This window comes from Hermetia illucens, chromosome 2 (genome assembly GCF_905115235.1).
Source record: "Hermetia illucens chromosome 2, iHerIll2.2.curated.20191125, whole genome shotgun sequence".
NCBI lineage: Eukaryota > Metazoa > Arthropoda > Insecta > Diptera > Stratiomyidae > Hermetia > Hermetia illucens.
In genome coordinates, this window is record NC_051850.1 from 93,680,094 (window position 1) to 93,704,278 (window position 24,185).

At 42.7% G+C, this 24,185-nt stretch overlaps 1 protein-coding gene across 2 annotated transcripts in view; it reads left to right on the top strand.

The window, feature by feature from the left end:
- Positions 1 to 24,185, top strand: part of LOC119649686 (UPF0687 protein C20orf27 homolog) — a 316,347-nt gene that overhangs the window by 85,335 nt on the left and 206,827 nt on the right. Inside the window, exon 2 of one of the 2 annotated variants that reach the window (XM_038051948.1) lies at positions 11,602 to 11,619. The exons of the other annotated variant lie outside the window; for it this stretch is intronic. Within the exon in view, the coding sequence (XP_037907876.1) occupies positions 11,602 to 11,619 (18 nt within the window). The remainder of the gene's footprint in view (positions 1 to 11,601; positions 11,620 to 24,185) is intronic. 2 annotated transcript variants of the gene reach the window in all.

Consider the following 24,185-nt stretch of genomic DNA (forward strand, 5'->3'; position numbering starts at 1 on the left):
TTAAAAAGAACGGGGCATGTAAATACTAAACCGTTGAAAAAGCTGTTTTCGAATGGTTCAGTTTAGTGAGACGAACCAATTTCCCCTTAGGCCGACCAATATTGAAGGAAGAGATCCTAGCTTGAATTGTTCTGCTTTCAGAGACCGCGACGATTAGTCACAGCTGATTTCAAAATAGACATGGGATTCTAGAAGCGACTGACTTAAAGGAGTTTGTGCTATAATTCGACTGTTGAAGGTATAAACGAAAACATTATTTTTCACAAGTGCTTACCAAAAGGAACTTTAGTGCTAATTGGAGATAAATGTCTTGAACGAAAGCATAGCAAAGAAAGGCAAACTTTGTTTTTGCAGCCAATATGGCTGGCTGAAACAAGGTGAAAACTAGAATTGAAAAATAATGTGGAGAAGTAACAGGTCTCATTGTTTTCGACGAAGTTCAATCAAGGGGCATGGAAATCATTCAAAATGCATTACCAGAAACGTAGTTTAAAGGAAGTTCTGGAACTTTTGGAGAATCAAAAAGATTTTAGTCCGTACTTAAGATGTCACGCCTACCATAATTACAAACTGTTTTAAAGTTCCAATGCATGCCATAATGCAACAAGAATAAAATAGGAGAAGTGCCAAATTTCTGAATAACAGTGATAGTCTCTGGAGATGAATATGAGGAACATCTATCAGAAGAACAAATGCTGTATTACGATAAAGACTTATCCTTTTGACCTTTGTATCATAACAACTCCAAAGAAGCGAAACAGAATTTTGAAAACGGGGAGTGATGTAGTTATTAATATAACATGAATATGGTATGAAGCTGATGTTGGTTCATGCATTATTAATGTAAGGAGTTATAGCACTTCGTTTTCTTCATCCAACGAAATTGAAGACATTTTTTCAGAGAATTTATTCGATTTTAACTTTGGGAATTGAATTATTCGCTTTTATTGTAGAAGTAAATGCTTCTCGGTAAGGATTCGCATTTTAATTGAAGGATATTTAATGAGACAAATTAAATGCGAATCATTTCTCAATTTTAAGTCTTCCAATTTATTTGTCGAAAATGAGTCAGATCTTTTCTCTTCTCTTTTTCAAGGGCTGTCAGTATGGGCTGATGATGTTCTGGGCGTATGGGGCTATCCGAACTAGCAAAATAGCGGAGAATATCTTATAGATAGTACTCAGCAACGTGGTATCTCTATAATTGCTGCACTGTGTGATATCCCCCTTTTTAAGTGTGGGAAAGATAAATCCTCGTTGCTAGTCGTCAGTCATTGATTCGCTGCCCCAGACCTTGAGCATCAGTTGATGAACCATTTGTTGCAGTTGGTCGCCTCCATATTTAACCAATTCGACTGTAATTCCATCGGCTCCTGGCGACTTATGATTTTTAAGCCGATGAATTGCACGGAGGGCTTTGTTCTGAATGGTTTCAGTATTCATTCTCACTTGATTGTCAGAGGGGATTGAAGGCGGTGTTGTGATTCGAGCTCGGAGCACTATGCCAACGAGATAGTTATCCGAGTCTATATTAGTCCCCCTATATGTTCTGACATTCATCAAGGCTGAGAGGTAGCAGCGTTCAATCAACACATGATCAATTTGGTGTAAGGTCGTATTTTGGATATCGATACGTCGCATTACAATGCGATATCGCTGTCGTCATCTTGAAGCTTTTAAAGGGCTTGTGACGGCACGGAGCTACATAGCTGTTGAAATCCATTGACGGTAATCTACTGTAAAAATAGTTTTTCTGAAGTAACCGCGGCAGGGAGAGTAACAAAACGCGACCCAACCCGTCCATCAGAACGGTGCCAGCGATATAAACAATACTGGTTGAATATTGTCTGTAATTGTCTCGGGTTCGCTTTATTGGCTTTCTGCCTGGATGCAAACGTCATTGGTTTGCGGTCCCTTTTTATCACTAGCGGACGTCCTTCAATCATTTAACAAACGAATCTGACAGCATTGTAAATTGCTTGCAACTCCCGGTCTTAGGAGCTATATTTTTACTGAGCATCAGTGAATTTCTGGGAAAATCATATCCTAACGTTGTTATTCAATTGTTCAAGTACTGCTTTCATTTAATAGCCAGGGGTATGTTTTAAATGGAATGTCCCAGTAACGCTGCATTAGAATTTCGGAAAATAGCACCGGGTCGCGGATTCCACATGATTTTCCGTTTATCCTTTTTCGTGGCAGCAACGAGATGTTCGTGAAGAAATGTTCAAATTTCCACAATGCAATAGTCGCGATTAAAATTCACCTCAATCACGGCCTATCGCAAGTATTCTATTGTTGAGGGCTCCTCGAGATCCAATATCGTTTCAACTCTCCCAGAAGAGGGATGATGCCGTTCTCAACAAATATCCTTGGTATTCAGCTGAACGTGTACCGAATATGCATTTTTAAGATTTTTTGTGAAACAAAATCTTACTAAAATCGGTTTACTTTCTGGCTGTCTGCCTGTCATACGCAGTTTTGTCCAAAACTGCTTTACCGATTCAAACCAAATTTGGTGGACATATGGGAACTATGAAATCCCATACATATAGTGAGTGACATAAATTTACGTGGAACTTACGTGAAGGGGGAATGTAAATTTTTTCTTCACCTGTGGTATCTAATGAAAAGTCTCACTTTCAAAAGCAGATTTTAGTTTCGATGTAAATTGCAATATGGGTGAGTGAGGGGTGAAAATGGGCAAACTAAAGGTGTGACAGGACTCATTTTTGCAAACTATTCAAACCAGAAAATCTGAAAAAATTCAGAACGATGCGCTTATATGAAATCTAAATCACAAAAAATGTTCCATTTTGATGTGTCCAAATAAACTTAATTATATTATATTATGAATTTTTTGAAATTGATCGTTCCTCTTGGGAGAACCAAACTTTGCAGCAACATAGAGGATGGTAGGTAGGTAGGTATCAATGGCCGCTCCGAGGAGCCCAATTAGCGCTTTGGTGCGCCGTTTTGATGCCACAAACTCCTAAGACCGTGACTGTTGTTATAGGAACAGGGAAGCGGAGTCCAGCTGGCTCGGATCTTCAGAGCCAGCCCGTAGCATTCACGAAGGAAAGCAGCTCTCCGACCCTGTAACTAGAAATCTCACTGAGGTCCCCAAAGAATGGTTTACCCAGTGTCCGCAGCCTGACTCGAGCCAGAGCCGGGCAATCGCAGAGAAAGTGCATGAGGGTTTCCCTTCCTTCTCCGCAGCTTCGGCAATGCGAGTTGTAGGGTAAGCCGAGCCTAGCGGCATGGTCCCCTATGGGCCAGTGCCCCGTGCAGACCGCCGTAATCTTGAATGCATTTGCACGCGTCTGGCACAGGAGCTCTCGTGATCGGGCTATGTTATAAGCGGGCCAAATTCTCCTTGATTTGGCACAGCTTGTAAGCCTTCGCCATCTCAGGCCCGCGGCTGCTAGGTAGTGCGAGTAGACTCGGCCCCCGACAGCCGCCAGCGGAACACCGACTGTGTTCCCCGAGGGACTGCCAAGAGCAGAGCCTTGCCTGGCCAATCCGTCAGCCCGCTCATTCCCTTCTATGTTCCTATGCCCGGGAACCCAGAGGAGAGTGATCTTGAGCGTGCCGCCCAGATGGTTGAGCGTGTCTCTGCACTGCCCCACCAACCGGGAAGATGTCGTCGTTGAGTACAAGGCCTTGATGGCCGCTTGGCTGTCGGTCAGAATGGCTATGTTACGCTTGGGACTCGACTCACGCTCCAGCCATCGACAGACTTCCAATATCGCCAGTACTTCCGTCTGGAATACACTGGCGAAACCTGGGAGACCATATGACTTGGATACACCGTGTGTATTCGAGAAAACCCCCGCGCCGACTCCATAGGCCATCTTTGATCCGTCCGTAAAGAATACCGTGTCATAGTCTTGCAACACGCCGCCGGTCTTCCACTTTGCCCTGGTTGGAAGGTCCACAGCAAAGTTTCTCGTGAAGTTCAGCTTGCGTGTGACAGTCCGTGGGGGATGCCCAGATTTCTCGAGGTATTTCATCTAGAATGTTGCTGGGGCCGTAGGACTTTGCTGCCCAGCATCCGGACTCACGCAGTCTTACGGCACTGCACGCTGCAACATATTTGATGTGGAGGTCAAGGGGGAGGAGATGCAGGAGTACATTGAGAGCATCTGCCGGGCAAGACTCCAGAGCCCCCGTAGCACCCGCACACGCGGTTCTTTGAATCCTATTAAGCTTCGTTCTATTGTATTTCTTCTTCAAAGCCTGCCACCATACAATAGATCCGTACGTCCAGAGAACCATCCTCGGCCGGAGACCCCATTTCTTGGCAAAGGTTCTCTTACAGGCATAGAAGGCTATACAGGCCTTCTTAACCCTCAGTTCTATGTTCAACCTCCAATTTAGCTTAGGATCCAGGATTACACCCAAATACTTCACATTAGAGGAAAGAACCAATCTTTGTTCATTCAGCCGTGGTAGATGGAATTCAGGTATCCTTATCTTGGTGGTGAATAGCATCAGTTGCGTTTTGGTTGGGTTTATGCTGAGTCCGCATCTTGCGGCCCACAGGCACACCTTTCGCAACGCTCCTTCCATGATGTCGCTCATAATGGACAGAAACATCCCAGATACTAGTATCACCAAGTCGTCGGCATACGCCACCACCTTCACCCCGCTGCTGTCTAATGTACGTAAAATGTTGTCCATTACTATTAACCAGAGCACCGGTGAGATAGCACCACCCTGGGGCGTGCCTCTGTTCACAGCTCTGGTCAAGTGGTTGCCTCCCAGATCGGATTGGATTATCCTGGTACTCAGCATGGATATAATCCAATGCGTGAGATACCCCTCCAATCCAATACCGGTCAAGGCTTCCTTGATGGCGTTGGTACTGACATTGTTGAAGGCTCCTTCTATATCCAAGAAGGCAGCAAGGGTATACTGCTTGTACTGCAGCGACCGCTCAATCGTGCCAATTACCTCGTGGAGGGCGGTTTCTGTGGATTTTCCTTTGAGGTAGGCATGCTGGGACTTAGAGAAAGGCGTTCTCTCCATAATCGTCCTTAAGTGAATGTCCAGGACGCGTTCTAGGGTCTTCAGCACGAAAGAGGTCAGGCTGATTGGTCGAAAGTCCTTCGCGGACTCATGACCGCGCCTGCCCGCTTTCGGTATGAAAACCACCCGTGCGCGCCTTCAGGACTGCGGTACGTATCCTAAAGTGATGCAGCTCCGGTAAATCTCAACAAGCCACGGCACAACCCTTTCCTGCTGCTTCTGTAGCATGACTGGCATTATGCCATCTGGGCCCGGAGATTTGTATGCGGAGAAGCTGTTTATAGCCCAGCCGATCCTATCCCCGGTAATTACCGACTTGATAGTCTCGCACAGCTGGGGTTGCCGCAAACCCTCCAAGCGAGGTTCTGACTCACAGTCCTCCTCGCTGGAGGGAAAGTGCATTTGCACCAACAGCTCCAAGGTTTCACTAGAAGATTCCGTCCAGGAGCCTTCCGACTTTTTAAGGAAGGATGGACTCTTATGTTCCTTGGACAGAATCTTATTGAGCCTCGCGCATTCACTAGTGCTTTCAATGTTCTGACAATAGTCTAGCCAAGACCGCCTCTTGGCGGTCCTGATGGCCGACTTGTACTTCTTTAGGCAGTCCTTGTATGGCTGCCAGTATTTTTGTCTGTAGCAGATGTTGAAGATTTCTCTGGTCAACTTCCTGAGACTAGAGAGATCTTCGTTCCACCACGGTGGCAGGGTGTTTTTGCTGTACTTAGCAGGGCACGAGACTTTGAAGGCGGTATCAAAAGCCTTCTCCAGAGCCCCGACCTTTGACTCCAGTTCGTCTGTCGTGCCAATCCTACCAATTTGCGCACCGGAGAGTTTGTTCTTAATTACCCGACCAAACTTTCTCCAGTCGATCCTCCTGGGGTCTCTAAAGGGCTTGGAGACCTCTGCGGCGAGATCTAGACTGAAGAGTATCCAACTGTGGTCAGAGAAGGATCTCTGGTCAGACACTCTCCAGTCCTCCACCCGAAGAATCCCGTTGTCGGTTATTAGGGTGATATCAAGGACCTCTTCCCAACCGTCACAGTTCTCCGAGCAGGGGAAATGAAAGGTTGGTGTACTGCCCCTGTTACACACCGATAAATTTGAAGTAATAATAAAATCAAAGAATGACTCACCCCTTTCGTTGATTTCAGAGCTGCCCCAAAGCGTATGCCTTGCGTTTGCGTCGCAGCCTATCAGCAGGTTGGCTTTCTTTGGTGTTATGGTGTTCGTCAGATGTTGTAGTTCTTGTGGCGGAGCTGATCGGTCGTGAGCCATGTACGCCGAGGAAATATACACGTTCTCTGCCCCCACCTGCTCCAGCTTGACCACAACTAGGTCACTGGAACTCAGGTCCGGGCACAGAAAAGCGTGCAGACTCTTCCTCGCAAGAATACATGCTCTAGGTTTAGCCTGATCAGCGTCTCCTGTGCTGTGGAATAGATTAAAATATTTGTTTTGGAGCCCTTTGATGGTTCGGTCGCTTCCGACCCAGGGCTCCTGTATTAATGCGATGTCGATGTCTTCCTCTAAGAGGAAGACGAACAGATTAGCCGAGGCACACTTCGAGTGCTGCAGATTTATCTGCGTTACCCTCAGCATGATCTGCTTGCGTGGGGGGTTCGACAGCCCCCGTCGGACCGTCGATCGTCATCTCCTCCAACAGCTCGTTGGCGGCGTCGATTGGGTCAAGGTCGTCGTCCGGTTTTGCAGAGCGGAACATTTTTACTTTGGCATTCCTGACTCCGAACCACACTTTGTAATCGGCCTTTTTCAGTGCCTCCAGGCACTCCTCGTTTATGCGGAGTAGTACGGGCTGGCTGTTTATCTGAGGTTCCTCCTCCTTTATAACAACCCAGTCGTCCATGGAAATCCCGGGGTTGTGAAGGCGCAGGAAATGGACGAGCTTGTCCTTCTCCATGCGGATCTTCGGCAACCAAATGCGAGCGACCGGTCTCCTGGGAATCTCGTCGTAAGGGATAGTCTTGAGCTTAACGCCCTCCCAAGCGTCGCTGATCTTAGCGACGCACGAGCCGAGAAAGTCCTTAGAGAACTGGTCCATGCAAGCTATTACGTGGAACCCACGGACCACATGAGATGAATCAAAGTGGGGAGTGAGTCCCGGGTGTTTGCCTCCGGTTTCCACGAGATGTTCATAGACCATGCCCGACAGCCTAGCCTCAACACTGGTCCACACCTCCAGCGTTAGTTTGCCGCTAGCAGAATTGCCATCCGCCAGCGCCACCCATAAGTGACTCCTGGCCACATCGCTGAAGGTCTTCGCAGTACGTGGCCCGCCGGCTGACGGTTGCTGAACAATTTCCTTCGTATGTTGCTTGGCGTCTGCGCTCTTGCCCACTCTACTCCGCTTTTTATCTTGTTCGACCTCGTCTTGAGATCGGTTGCGTTTTAGAGCGATGGGCTTCGCCTTCTGCTCGTCAGCCCGGCATTTGCTGTTGTATTCATCAACAATCGCCTGGTATTTAGCGAGGTCTTTTTCATCCCGCTCGTCGACAGTACCGGCCTCCTTATTCTTGGCAATCTTGCCGAGAATATGCATGGCCTTCTGGTACTGACTCTTGAGCAGGACACCCGTGGATCTTCGCTTCTTAGCCGGTTTCCGGCGATTCTTGTCGGTTTTCGCTTTCGAGGGATCCCCCGACGCTGAGGGCTTCGGGTCAGGAGTACTATGTTTGGTACTCGCTACACCCAGCCTGACGGCAGTGGGTTCCAGGCTAGAAGCCACTAGTCCGTCTGACGCCTCGCTCCGGGAGGTCCCTGCGGTTGGTTTCAGCATAACGGTGCTACGGCTGGCACCGATTGTACTGCTCTCAACGGCCACTGTCTCCTGGCTGGAGGCCAGCAGCTCGTCCTCCGATGATGCGCCTGGCATCATCGCCTCCTCTTCTATCGTCGTTTTGGTTTTTTTATTAATTGAGTCCATGTCTTGGTCCCACGAGTAGTCCGGGAAGAATGTCCACCCTGGCTGGCCCGGCCACCAGGGTAAGGGTCTTATTTGAAACTGAAGGTGCCCAAGGTATTCAGAGTTCGCATACTAAAGACCAAGCTCCCCATTGGCCACGCAGCCCTCGGCGTATGCTGTTCCACCTTGGCTTGGGGTCCTATTAGCACCTTCTCCGGTGCAGGGAGGACGATCCCCGGGCTGTTACTTCAGTCCATCCCCCCGCCAGATCTACTTGCCCCTAACACATGACCAGCAGACAAGCAGATCCTCGTCAGTTGGATGAGCCTACTCCCAGTCCGGCCCTACACACTCTTGGCCCGCCCGAAGACGGTTTCCAGCGGCCACCACGCGGAGGTCGTGTGAGGACTTGTCTAATTATGCAACTTTAACCTGAAGCATAATCAGACCAGGCCGCCAACATAGAGGATAGTATCACTAATAATAAGTTCCTTATGCAAACAATTATAAAACTTCATACTCGAAGCGTCTAGCTTTTAGCTTGTAGTCACAAAGTCGTTCAAAAATAATACGCGATGCTCTTCGATCGATTTTGACGCTACAACGCAGCAATCGAATCCTCGAAGAAAATGCTGCCCCGCGTTATATACATGAAATATCGTCACTTTAAACTCGAAGAACCCAAACGGGGGATACCTGTAGTTATCGGTATCTCCTCCACCGTGACTGGAAGCTGATGTTACTCGTTGTTAATTCAATCGTTGAAAATACGTGGCATTTGCTCAGTTCGTGAGAAAATCAATCAAATAAACGATGGGGTTTTTGCTCGGAGTATTATTCCATTGATACAACGATAATTTCCGCATGGCCTCCATTGTCCAATCTTCTTCGGCATCATCAGGAGCTTGCCCATGAATTGCTTGGAGGTTGGCATATACCCTGCTAAAGCAAGTAGTCGAACTCATATATCACATCACGGCCTATGCTGACGATATCGACATCATGGGAAGAACCACCCGAGACGTACAACTGCCTTCATCCAGATCGAGCAGGCGGCAAACGGCGCGAGATCTTGGGCTGCACATCAATGAAGGCAAGACAAAATATATGGTGGCAACGTCAGCACCGAAGACGAATCAACCAACAACATCAAACCGCACTGGTCAAACACGAAGAAGAATAAGGATAGGAGAAAACAACTTTGAGACCGTTGACAATTTCTCCTACCTAGGGTCGAAAATCACAACCAACAACAGCTACGATGATGAAATCCGCGCACGGTTGTTGTCAGCCAACAGAGCCTATTTCAGCTTACAAAGACTGTTCCGCTCGAAACGTCTCACCATAGGGTCAAAGCTCTTACTGTACAAGACTATGATCTTGCCAGTCCTCATGTATTCCTCGGAAACTTGGGTTCTTAGCAAGAAAAATTGCGAACTGTTGGCCGCGTTCGAGAGAAGAATGCTCCGAAGAATTTTTGGCCCCCTACATGAGGATGGACGATTCCGTAGCCTACACAATGACGAAATCTATGAGCGATACCATGAACGTCCGGTTGTGGACAAAATCCGGCTCAATAGGTTGCGGTGGGCGGGTCACTTAATCCGTATGGATGAGGATGATCCCACCCGGAAGGTCTATAAGGGCAATATCTATGGTAGAAAAAGAAGAGGAGACAGACCCTGTCTAAGATGGAGCGATGACGTAGGTCAGGACGCCAGACAGCTTTTAGGGATATCGAATTGGTGGACCTCGGCGCGAAACCGGGATGTTTGGAGTTCCTTATTAAGGCAGGCCTAGACCGGATACCGGTTGTTGCGCCGTTGATGATGATGATGATCGGCGAATTCCTTGAATATGTAGTGGTATTAGTTACTGGATTTCTAAGTTGTTCCGCCAAAAATCGTAGTATCGGTGCAGATGCACTATAAGAGCAAAATAGTGCAATAGATTAACGCCGATGATTGGCTGTCTGACATCCACGATGAGGAATTTTTATGTGAATGGTCGTCATAAGCCGAAGTAGAGCGTAATTTGTTGCCTGCCATGCTCAAATGGATTTTGAACCGGAAGCCATGTCCTCGCAGATCGTCAACCAACTCGACTATCGCACCGTCTTCTACTAGCTCAAAAGTTACGATCAATTTTCTAACACTTGCTGCTGGAATGAATTGTGAACCGCATTACGCACAATTATATTTCCGTATATACATATACGGGACAGAGACTGAAGAAAAAGAAGATGAAGAAATCCCTGTATAAATAAAGAGGTAACTAAAACCAATGGAATCTCCTTTTAGACATTAAGAAAATGCGACAAAAACTGGGCGGACGTTTGGAGTGAATACTATGTGGCCACGCTAAGCGACTGCACAAATTGTGGATGAACTCAGCTCTCTGCTAACAAGTTCGACAAAGCGCAATTAGATGAGCAGTATCAGATTTTTTCCAATATCTAGATATTGTTAAAATGTTTTCTGAGGAATTTCTGCGGCAAAGAATCCTCACCTTTCGTGATAGCCCAGGAAAGAAACGTACGAGTGCGTGTTGATGATCACGTAGGTGAAGTTGGACTGGATATTGAGCTAGTGAAATAAATGCGGATTTATCTAGCTGTAGAAAACCATATATTCAGCTAATGTTTGACCTCGATCATCATTTATTATGATTCCTAACTTATTGTAAATATATTTAAAATGTTATCGCGATTTTCCGCGAAGACACGTTACCGAGGATACCTAGATTTCCGGTGACAATTGCCGGAACTTTGATTTTGGACCAGCTTTTTTTTTGCAGGTAATATTTTAAGAACATTAGTAAGTACTGCAACAATGCACGAAAAATCTATTTCTATGTGACGAGATGCTTCTTAGTACATTATGAGACACAATTGGCTGAATTTCTAGAAAAATTTTGTTCAACCAGCAATTAATTACATTATTCAAATAAACGTGTCAATTTCGCTCAAATGTGCAAGAACAGCTGTACTATTTCGACAGCAAAAATAAAAATATTTCACTTAATTAGAAATTCAGGTCACAAAAACTAAAAGGAAATATTTAGGAGCCTAAAATAAGCACGTCTTTCGCAGTCATTATCATTTGTCATTGACCAATTGTGCGGAGTCTGTGGTTGAAAATACATCGCGCTTTTCCACTTAATTTTAGAGTGATTGACAATATGCTGAAGTGAATCTTCAGTATTGAATGCAGTTGAAAAAGCTGTCATCATCCGAAGAAAAGTGTATCCGTATATTTTTATTCCATAACTTCTTCCTAAACTATATTTAGTTCTGCTGCATTATAGGAGAAGTAAGCAAACCAAAGCTGGAACAGGTACTGATAAGTTTATTTAGGGCGTGGTGTTCTGTTGGTTCCTTCTTCATCTCAGTCATATACAAATTCTTTCCAGTCATCTTGAGCACCTCAAAGTTTCTTGCGTGTACTTTCTGCTGAAAAAATCTAAAAATATCTGGAAACGTGCAAGTATAGATTCGTATTCATCTGTTCGTCGGCATTACTACTTTAGAGTATTCATCTTTTGTTTACATTTCCGCTTCAATCATTACATGTATCATACTAACCATTCTTCAATCTGTCAATCATTTTCAGCATCTAATCTTTCTATTCCTATTTTTAACTTCTTTACAGCTTGGGATTCCATGTCCGGTAAGCAAGGAAACATTAAGATGTTCGTAACAGACAATTGGCGAAATTTGTAAGAGTTTTCCTCGAAATTTCATGTTAACATTGTGGCGGCATATGTGCTTTCCTTGGTTTTAAAGTGAAAAGTGAATAAATTGCTCAGTAGATTTAGTATTTATAAATTCATATGTTACATATTTCACCACACAAATTTACCTCAACAAAAACAATTTTATATTTGGGTCGGCGTCGCTGTTTTCGCAAGTATGGTACCTTCTCCAAGGTAAGAGCGAAAACTGAGCCAATTACGTCGGGAATAAAGCAATCTCATCCAGTGTTTGTTACGTTTTATTTGTGGATGGAAACGTGTTTTCAGGAAAATTTTCATATTTGCCACCAGAATCGTTTCAGATTTTGCATTTTCTCTTACGTTTGCTTTTTCTGTGTTTTGCTTTTATTTGGAGAGTTTTTATATTATTGTATGAGAGTTTTCAATTTGAGTTGTGGGAATGCTTCGATGTTCATTGTTTGCTATTTTCATGTGTACGTGCATGCGGAAAAAACTTGGAATTGGTTATTGTTATATTCGAAATGGGGAGATGCCATAGGTATTTTTCGATATTTTCATATGGTGCATAGGAAAGAAGGTAGCACAATTGGAAAATTCCGATTATTTACCAATTTACTTATTAGAAGTTGCTAAGGTCTTCCACATTTATGTCAATTAGACTAAAATACACAATGACAATTATTGAGATAAAGGTCCACTTTTGGTTACTATTTTTCATATATATTAAGTTGGGGAAAAAGTAATGTCGTATTTTGTCAATAGATAGCAACACATATCTTGTGTTGTACTTATCGCATCCGGTCATACTATACGGTGATTTAAAGACGACATTCTGGGCTACAGGTGTTTCTTTGACAGTTTTATGATCGTGCGTTTCAGTCTCAAGTTATAGCGCGTCAAAGATGGAGTCCACCAGGGAAGAAATTTGACATATTTTACATTTTTACTACCTGAGAGGTAAAAATGCAACGAAGGCGGCCAAAAAAATTTGTGAAGTTTATGGGTCCGATAGTGTAACGATTCGCACAGCACAGCGTAGGTTCGATCGATTTCGTTCTGGTGTAGTGGATGTCGAAGATACACCCCGTACTGGTAGGCCAATCGTCGTAGAAACCGATAAAATCGTCGAAATCATCTAAGTAGACCGGCATGTGAGCATTCGCTCGATTGGGCAAGAATTGCGTAAGGACCATAAAACCGTTTGGAACCATTTGCAGAAGATTGGATTCCAAAAAAGCTGGATTTTTGGGTACCACACGAGTTGACGCAAAAAATCTGTTGGACCGAATCAACGCCTGCGATGCACTGCTGAAATGGAACGAATTCGACTCCTTTTTGAAGCGGACGGTGATTAGTGATGAAAAGTGGATCACGTAAGACAACCTCAAGCGAAAAAGATCGTGGTCGAAGCACGGCGAGCCGGCCCAAATCATCGCCAAGTCCGGATTGACCGCCAGGAAGGTTTTGCTGTGTTTTTGGTGGGATCGGAACGGAATCATCCACTATGAGCTGCTCAACTATGGCTAGAATCTCAATTCGGTCCTCTTTTGTGAGCAACTCGATCGTTTGAAGCAGGTGATTGACCAGAAGCGGCCAGGATTGGTCAATAGGAATGGTGTTGTGTTCCACCAGGACAACGCTCGGCCTCACACATCTTTGATGACCCGTCAGAAGCTACGGGAGCTCGGATGGGATGTCCTATCGCACTTACGGTGGTAAGTCCGGACCTGGCATCAAGCGATTACCATCTCTTCCGATCCATGCAAAACGCTCTTGGTGCTACTAAGTTGGCCTCAAAAGAGGCTTGCAAAAACTGGCTGTCTGAGTTTTTTGCAAATAAAGAAGGGGGGGGGGGGGGTTATAAGAGGGGGATAATGGAGTTGCCTTCTAAATGGCAACAAGTTTGCGAACAAAACGGCGCATATTTGACTTAAAAAGGGTAATTCTAAGTATGTTAAATAAAGCGTTAATATTTTATCACAAATACGACATTACTTTTTCCCCAACCCAATATTTATTTATTTTAATTTATGCTCTCCATCTCATCGCACTGATAAGGCGAGGAAACGCCTAGAGTTTCTTTAGGGGCGAAGTAGCGAACGAAATAGCTATCGCTAAAGGGATAAAGGTGCAGAACTTTTTGGTTCACAGCATATTATAATACAACGGATTAGGAGGGCTAATGTGAACTGCAAGATACTCGCCTATCATTTGATGGTCCGGCTTACTATTATGTTACTCATCAGTGAAGTTCATGTCGAATACCATATAATGTCTTTTCCTGAGCTTCATACATGACGATAAGATGGTTAAAGAATGGGATGCATATGGTCACTGCGCATATTCGCGTTGCGAAGGATACACTCATGGTCGATGAAGGGATTGAGGTTTCTCAACCTCCTTTTCAGAGGTTTGTACTTAGATATATGTCCTATTTCATTTCCGAGTCTTGGTGTTATTTGGTGGTGATATTCAACAGCTCTTTAAATGGCTTTGTTTAGATTTGTGTGCTTTGATTTGATCCTTGAATTTTGGTATCTGGTGTAGTAAGCGGTAATTTTAATGAGTTTTCTGGAGTTAGAATAATGTGAAATATGCCCCGCTTTTATAATGATGCCGAAGAGACTTTATACAGATGTTGGAGTTTGGGCTTCTGGTGGCCACGATGGCCGTTTTCATCATAGATTATGTGCTTTTGATACCCTTTGAGGTGCAATTTGCTGTATTTTCTTATGAACAAATATATTTTCTAGAATGTTACTCAGAGAATGTTTTTCTAGTTACATGGATTTCGAATTTTATATTATCCTTTTGCGGATATGAAACTACAATTGCTAGATCACACCAGCAATATATTGGAATCATTTCAAGGCGCATGGTAGTAATCGACATATCTGTGATATAAGTAGTCCAGCCTCTGATTAGTCTGGAAAGGCATGTAGCTCGACGCTATCTCCTTCTGCTGGTGCATCAACACACGGCGACTTTGTCGTCGATTCAACATGCAGTTCCTAAATCGCCGACAATTCTGCCCCCGCAAGCTGCTACTTCATCGACCACCAGCGTAGCCTCAGCTCCTGAGATGCCGCTGACTGGTTCTGCTTGTACCTCGCCGGCGACTGCAGCCAACAAAACTGGCGCCATATCTAAGTCGCCCTAAGTCGACTAATTCTCTGCCTCTATCTGCGACGCACTATTCCAATGCGTCTATAAAAGATTGTATCAATTCGATGACGTCCGCTAGCCAATTGAAAAATCGTCCTCCATCCGAGGGACAGGTTCCCTACACAGCATCGCTGCATTAGCACCACCGCATGCTTCCTCCTGTGTATCATCGACGCCCGCCACCGCTGAACCGCAGACCTTTCCGACCTCATGTCGCCCGAGCGACCAAGCTGTCGGATTTCAAACTGTCTGCCTTAGAATTCCAACATCATGTCATCTGCATTTCTGAAACCTGGCTGGATGACAGGATTTTAGATTCTGAGCTCCTCGATGGTTACTCTATCTTTCGTTGTGACAGGAACTGCGCTGCACTTGGCAAGACAACTGGCGGAGGTGCTCTAATAGCTGTTAAGTCTCCTCTCCGTGCCGAAATCAACATTTCCTCCTCCTACGATTCTGTTACCATACGTGTCCTTCCGCCAAACATATGTCCCTTTATCATATCGTGTGTATATTTTCCCTGCCTAAGCCCGCCTTCTCTGTATGAGGATTTCTTCGACAGATTATCAGAGGCCCTAACTCGTTTTGTTTCCCTCACTTCCTTTCATTCTCTGTGACCACTTTAATCTTCCTATGCTCTCCTCGCCTTCCCTCCCTACCTAATAACTCGACCCACCCTTCCCTTCCTCTATCCACTTTCGTGTACACCTGTGGCGCCCTCCTGTTCAACCTTTCTAGAAACCACTTAGATCGCACTCTTGACTTTGTCCTCTCTAACCTTCCTGTGCGTTGTCTTTCCCAATCCCTTCATGCTCCGTCTTACATTGCTCCTGACGCCCATCATCCTGCTCTCGAGTCAAACCTCAAACCTTTCTGGTCCCACATTCGCAACTCCCGCTGCCCTGCCCAGTTATCTCTTCCGTCCATTAAATTCTCTGGTTTCTCAGCTAACTCCCCCCAAGTATCTTGTGATTTACTCTGCCACTTCTTTTCGTCAGTCTATGTTCGCGTTCCTTCCTTCGAATCCCTCCCGACAGTGGAGGTAGCCTGCCCCGCATCGTCTACCTTTCCCCTTTTTACCCCTATCCTTGTCGAATATCTCCTTGGCAAACTTGATGCCAATATTGGACCTGGCTACGATGGTCTTCCAAACCTCTTTTTGCTCAAAACTGGTGAGTCCTACTCCTTTTCCCTATCTAATCTCTAAACTAATTCGTTTTCTGTTGTCAGTACTGAGTTCTTTCCAGCAGAAAATACATGGGGGAGTAGATAAATTTGAACTTTTGGAAAGTGGATTTTCCTGGATATTTTTAGTTTCTTTCCCTACAAATTGTTCGCAAACTGTGTGCCGGATTAACAATTTTTTCGTTCAATTTAATAATTATATATAGTATAAGCTTGAAAATCGTAGCCGTAAGTTATTTGAAAGCTTTCTGAAAATGTTCAGACTGGTTTTGAAAAATAGTTCGAAAATTGTTACATTGAACTTGGACTAATATTAACTAACAGAAAAAGTTTATTGAAATCTTTAGTTAGTTGAAGAAACGAGAAAAAAAGGCAAAGAATTGTTAAATCAATTGATGTAATCAGCACAAAACATAAAATTATATAATCGCGCTACCGTAAATGAAATGAAATAAAAGTTTAGAATTTGTGATTAGAAGCAGAGAATTTGTTGAAAGGTTCCTGAAAACCCAAAAATCTTTCCGGACCCCTTTGCTTTTATTCGCCATTATTGCCTTAGGTTACTCACAGTCTGGAAAGTCCTCGAAACAAGGCAATATTTGAACCCATCGGTCATTCCTTTTTGTTTGGTGGTATTTAAAATTTACGACGATATATTAATGTAAATCCATCAAATTTTCCCAATAGTGATATTCTCATATGAGGTAGTTGGGGTAAAGTTTGAACTTTTGTGTCCCCGGTTATGCTGTTTCTGTTTGACACTATTTCTGGGAATTCCATTGATTATTGGGTAACAGGCAAGCAGATGTCAATTCAAATAATTTTTAGCTTTGGAATTTCATTCATATTTCTAATATTACTCATCATTTATCATTAACACTAATTGATAAAGGTGTCGGCGAGTAAATTGACAGCAATTTTTTTAATCAATTTCTTCGTTAACTCTGGCATCAATCTTTCATTCTATAAAGGCTCAAGCGTGACTTGAAATGGCGTGATTGTTTAATGACCTGTGAAAAGGTCATCGTTCAACGCTTTGCGGGAAATAGATTAATCAAAAATAATAAACTAGAGGGGAGTCTAGCTTAATCACCCTTGAGAATTGTCAATAATTTTTAATTTGAACTTCGGTAGTGTAATCTAAAATGAAATTGGATTGGGGAAATTGCATGTAGTATGTTGGTAGATTAACCAGCTAAGAAGTACAAAAGGACTTTCCATCAGGCTTCGAAACCTGCGATCGGTCCCCTTTTCAATTTATTAAGGAAAACCACACTGGTTCAATAGTGAAGGAAGGTGTAAGGAATATAGATTCCTTACACAGTACAGAATAGATCCTTTGTTTATTATAAAGATGTAATATTATAAATTCCGTTTCAAGGCTCAGAACTCGTATCGGGGGCGACAACGATGAAGGTGCTTTATTCTCATTGGGTTTTCTTGAGGCACCGTTAAAACAAAATAGTCTTTGGTGAAGGTGCAATTCAGATTCCCAACCTACACTAAAATCTTCATCATGAACGGCGCTACAACCGGCACCCGGTTGTAGTCCTCTTAGTAAGGAACTCCAGAAATCCTGGCTTTACACCGAGGTCCCCCCATTCGATATCTCATCGCTTCATCTCAGGCAAGATCTGCCACGCCTTCTTCTTCTACCCTTATTGCCCTTGTAGACTTTCCGGGCTGGATCATCCTCACACTAAAGTCTTGAATTCGAATAACGACAAATGGTTTCAACTAGTGAACCATCATCAATATTACATAAAGTCAAAATTCATAGAGAATAGCTGCTCCTATGACTAGCAGAATTTGCACTTTTCACTGTCCATGCGACCTGTCATCTCCAATCTATCTAAATATCTTCCAGTCAGCACATGCACAATCATTGGGCATTTAACTTGAAGGGTTCGTTTTGGTAGTAATTGATTCGGGGAAAATTATTTTGTGGTGGAACAGAAAAATGAGAAATGATTCATAGAATTAATGCTGAGTGTACTAACATAAACAAATACTTATAATCGAATCGAAGAAAATTGTCGTTTCTAAGGGGAAACCGCAATGCGATTATTCTTAAGTTTTTGAAATGGTAAATATAAATTAAATGTAAACCGAATATAAACATTTTGTTTTTGTTACCATTCGATGGAATAGGAAAAACCGTTATTATTAACTCTTATTACACGTATTGCTTTGTTGTTATCACTGACACGACGGAAGTTTGTGCTTCAAATCTCACGGGTGAAAGGGTAATCTGGACCTTGACTAGATGCCAGTCAGCTGAACTATGAACGAGGGTTGACAATATTGTCCCCTAGTGCACCATCTAGAAATGAAATAAAGTGTCCTAACACCGTCCAAGGTCAAGATTCAATATGAGTTGTGTGCTATCGATTATTATTTTTGAATTGTCGCAATTTCGGCTGGTTTGATCCGCATCATAGTCATACTGATCGTCAGCCAAGCAATCATTAAAGGCTTGAACATAGTGGCGACATCCTTCAGGCTGGTGGGATAGTACAGCAATGCGCTGAATAGTCTGATCAGCATGCTCACGGTCACCCTTCTCTGGGTTCCCGGTCATAGGGACATAGAGAATATTGAGCGGGCTAACAGTTTGGCCAGTCTGGGCTCTGTTCTTAGCAGCAGGGGGCACAGTCGTTGTCCTGTTAGGTTTAGAATTTACCTCAGATGACGAAGGCTCACCAACTGCCCCATGTCAAAGATGGCTGCATATAACAGGACTCGGTCACCAGAGCTGTTGTGCCAATAGCGTGCAAATTCGACTGGACTCTGCCCTTGCTTTTACCACAGCAATCAAGCGCTTAGGAGTTTGTGGCATCAAAACGGCGCACCACAGACCTACCTGGGCGATCTATGGGAACTGTAACCAGACAAATATCCTATATTTGCACGATTTCATTCACCGATCGCAAGTTCACAAAGTTTCCAATAGCTTTTGTCGTTTCCGTTGATTTCTGTAAGTTTCAAGTTATAACCTTTAGTCTATGTAACATTGCGAATTGATGTCAACAATAGATCATGAACTCAGTTTGATATCCTGGTGGGGGCATCGACCTCAAACGAATATGACAATGACTTATGCAATGTTTTCAAGCCCTTTCAAAAATTTTATTTTTATATTGCCGTCGTCAAATACGTCGTAGGATTTTCAACTGTAAGCTAAAAGATCAAGTAGTAGCAATCCTAAAGTTCCAGAAATTAGTTTGCTTGAACTTCATTAAATAATTTTTAGGCAAAGGCAATTTTTAGCGTGGGGCTTGATGTCCCACGCTAAAAATTGCCAAAATTGTCAATTTAGGCATATCTATATCTGTTACGATTACCGACCAAGAAAGAGCATTCACACTACACTTCCCACTCATCCGCTGAAAGTCGTTGTTCTCGTAATTCACAACGACGTTACGGACATTGAAACGTGTGCAGTTTGCGAGCAATAACTTAGCAGCATAACAAAACTTTTTTCAAGATCTGATCAAAAATTTGTCTGTGTAAACACAAAACTTTATTAAAATCGGTTTACTGTTTGTCTTTCTGTCTGTCCGTCATACGCATTTTTCTCGGAAACAGCTATAGTGGTTAACACCAAATTTGGTGGGAAGGTGGAAACTGTGAACGCACGCTGCGAAACCCCCCTTAAGTTCATCGTAGAATCACAATTTTGCAGCAATGTAGACTATAGTATGGACCATGATCCTGCCGAGTTTGGTAGAAATCACACTAACAAAGTTATAACAGGTCAAAGTTGCCGTTTCTGTGCAAATTTAAGACTTTGAATGTAAATATCATGCGAAAGTGGGTATTCTCATATAATATATGCATATATTACGTGTTAGGTTCTAATGCGACAAATGCACACTCAAATCTCTTTATAAAAGAAATACACAAAACTTTTCATACCTAAAACGTCCAGTTTCCGGTTTCCCGACTTGTAATAACAATCGCTATTATGGAGTTCTCTTTTGAGTCGCTATTTTGCGGGAAAACATTTAACACAGGCATTATCCGAATTTGAATTTCAGGTTACTTAATAATAGATTATGTAATAAAACAATTCAAAGTTGGGCCCTCAATCGCGTTAGAGCAATGAACGGCTAGTGTTGCCATCACTAACATATCATATAACATAAATGTGTTCTGTTTTGGAGTTAACTGGCGTTTAGGAAGTAGCTGCATTATGGTCCTTACCCTAGTGAGTTACATTCTGACATATATGCATAAACATTGCATAAACCTAACTTCTTTTTTCTTTAATTTTTGCCCCGTTGTTTTGCAAGGGTCGGTTCATTTCGACCGGGTTTACCTCTTTTTTTGGTTGTGGGCTTAGTTCGGGGTTAATCTTAATTTAATTTAGGTATTTCGGCTGTGTGTTACTTCGTTTTCTATCTACTTGGATTTTAGATCCATCTGAACTACCGGAATCCGAGCAGTGCGGATTATATAACGTTTAGAAGATAGATCTCTGGTAACTTCCCCTCGATGAGTGCAACGCCACATCAATCGCAGATGTCATTATTTTAGATGTAATGAAACCGCTTTATGCTATCAATAGACTGCACAGTGCAGTGACGGGAGACGCTACGGTCGGGCAGGAGTTAACATGTTTGTTGACGGATTCATTGAAAAAAACCCTAGTTTTTCCAGGTTGCGCTGATGACTGGAGCAATTTCACGGCGCAGTTCACCATTACCTGAAACATGAAAGGTGAAATTCCTCATCCAGATCGTTGTCACTGGCAGCGTTATTGCAGACTTCATTGGGGTCTGCCGTTCGAAACCGCTTTATTTTCGAAATTAGCTTTGTTAGGAAGATATAGCAATGGTTTGTGTGACAGCATCCATGAAAAGACGAAGAGGAATGGTGGTGGTGTCCGGATAGCTGAGTGGTTAGCGCATAAGGCGGTCGTACGGAAGGTCGTGGTTCAAATCTCACTCGTGGCAGTGGGATTTGTATCGTAATTTGACGTCGGATACCAGTCGACTCAACTGTGAATGATTACCTGAGTAAAATCAGGGTAATAATCTCAGGCGAGCGCAATGCTGACCACATTGTCTCCTAGCGTACTGTTACGGTCTTAAGTGAAGTTCTCTAACACACTTCAAGGCCCTAATCCAATTGAATTGTTGCGCCAACGATTATTATTATTATTGAAATCAGCGGTATTCATAATTCGGTGGCACTACACATGTACATTTCGAATTTACATTTCTAATCGGTGTAAGCTGGATTAAATCCTTTGGCACTAGGTATTGTGTATATCACGACCTCCCTACGGTCTTTCTAAATTATTCTTTAAACGCCTTTGTTCTGCTCAGGAATGGAGTCGATTCATCTCATTCTATTACGCCATTGCGTTCAATTTTAGGCCTAAACTGGATAGAATCAAGAGACTCTCAAATCACTATCAAGTCATCGTTGTTTTTTCTGCCGTCTTAACCTTTTCCCGTCGACTTCGCTATTCATATCAATATTAGCAAGTATTTCTAATTATTTTACATTATGCATTACCTCAAAATTAGTTGATGTTATCCGTCTTTCCATCCTATCAAACTATATTAATTGGAAAGATCAGCATATGTTATAAGTTTCATCATCATCAAATGCGTGACAACTGGTATTTATTCGGTCTAGGCGTACCTTAGTAAGGAACTCATACATCCCGGTTTTGCGCCGACGTCCACAAAATCTATACTACTAACAATTGCCTAGTATCTTGACTTACATCATCGATTCATCTGAGGCAGGATCTGCCACATCTTCTTTTACTGTCATAGATACTGCCCTTATAGATTTCCGGGCCGGATCATGCTTTTCTATACGGATTAAGGGGGAAATTTTTTGTGAAGAACTGGATGAGTTTTTCACCATGGATTTATTGATATCTTGAGCGTGCATGGTAATTTTTCCAATCCGATCGTATAGTTCGTTATTGAAATACAGAGCAATTTATACACCCATCTCCAAGAAAAGGTGTTTTTCTGCTGCCACGCTAGAGGACGCTGCGATCATTTTAAAGAAAAAAGTAAACGGAGAGAGAATTTCGTTTGTTAGATTTCGGGCTATGGTGGCAGCCGATTTTCAACATGCAGTTTCGAGAAAAACGCATTTAAAAAGTAGAATGCGATTTTTAGCCATAAAACCTTAACTGACCATTAATTTTCTATACCTAGTTCATAAACCTTAGGTTTCTTCAAGAAACACATGTACGGCCTTGGCTTCAATTCTTGTTTTTTTAGCGAAGCCATTCAAATGTTATTCGGACCGATAAATTCGAGCTTTATTACGACGATCGACATAAATCTGGCATGTGACTTCGAATACCAAAAACTAGATATTCTACACTATATCTAGATACAATTGATGCCAAAAAAAAAATCGATTTCGCGGATCCGACACACGGGATGACCCCCTTAAGTAATCCACCCATTTCACCCTATTAAGAAGGATTTTATCTACAACCAAATTTCGTAATTATGTAGGCTGCAGAATCGTGCATCCTCCTGTAGAGAGCAAACAATTTTTCGGAGGAGGTTTCTCTCGAAAGCAGCTAATAGTTCGAAATTTAGCAATTAAAATTAGTCCGTTATGTTGTTATCTAAGGTATGATTCTATTTTTCATCACTAGGGTCGGACTATGAAGAAAACAGCTTCTTGAAGAAAGTTGGGAAACCTAAGGACCGCTCTTCACTTTCATTTGAGGGAAAAGGTTATCGGAATTCATTGAAAATTGGGATTTTTGACCCATTTCCGTGCAAGTTCAGACGGGCCGAATTTGGGCTATGTCAATTTTTGTAAAATAACTTATAATGTTCTGAAAGCCAAGCACCCTGCCAAGATTCTGCAACTAGCTAGCAAAAAATCGAGTTGGGCTTGTATGTTTCTTGTTTACCGCTTCGCACTCTCTTCTAATTTTTCGTCCTACTTTATTCCTATTGAGATTGCGCTTCAAGTGCAAGTGATAAGCCTACGTCAGAGGAGAGCACAAAGATGAACACAAATATCCATGACAAACTGGAATTCAAACAATGGGTAACGAGATCGAGAGTTTGATGGTAAACCAACTCAGCCATCGCACTGTTGCCGAGAGCGGACGCAACCGTCTCTAGGATATAGAATGGATCTGCTTTCGTGTTGCTGACCATGCCCCACACACTCTTTTACGTAACGTATAATACTATGTAACAATTAACAATATATATACAATGAAATATATTTGCATCTATTGTGTTCTCAAAGTTTATCGCAAAAATCTAAAGCCCTTCGGAGTCAATGCCCACAGTTTCTCGACTTATTGTTGCTACCTACAAATTATAGATGAATTACATCTGGAATCGCTTCATCATTCATCTGAATTGCAATTTAAAATGCGAAAAATTCATTTTCATTGATCAAACCAACTGTGAAATCTGCGATGGAGAAGTTTAAATGCGAAAACAAAATGAATGAATAAGAGAACATTAGAATTGATAATGGAGCGATTCGACTGGAAAATATTTTTCTGCAACGAAGATAACTGCTTGGTTTGTAGTTGTGAATTATTTATACTCTAGTTTTTGTCATTCCGATTGATTGGTTTTAGTGAATTCGCTTTGATAAGAGTCAGCATGTGAGCTTGACATAAAATGATACGGCTTTCTGAGGTGACCATTTGTCCAAGTAAATCACGCGAAACTTAATTAAAATCAAATTATTTGTTGTCGACAATATCGCTGCGGTGATAACCGTGTGCGGGACAGAACAATTCTCTACTCAGTGCTCCCATTTGATTTATGCGCAATAAACTTGTCAGTTTCCTTCCAATATTTAAGAAAAGCTATAAACAAAAAATAGACAACAATAAATTCCATAAGAATTGCACTTTGACAATGAAAATGCCACTTTCCACAAAGTGTTTCATCATATCTCATCTATTCTGGCAATCTAGGTAGTCTAGATAGTCTAGATATTAGTTATTTCTTACAAAGTTATTTTTGCTTACATTTTTTTCCCGTTGAAAATTGTTTTTCGCTTGACTTTATCTACAAATTAATACATATTAATTTCAACCATGTCATGTTATATTATTTCTGCACGAGTTGCTTCGTTCCGTTTTTCACATTCTTTCGATGTCCAATGAACGATATTGTGATAATGCATGGAGTCTGTTTCACGT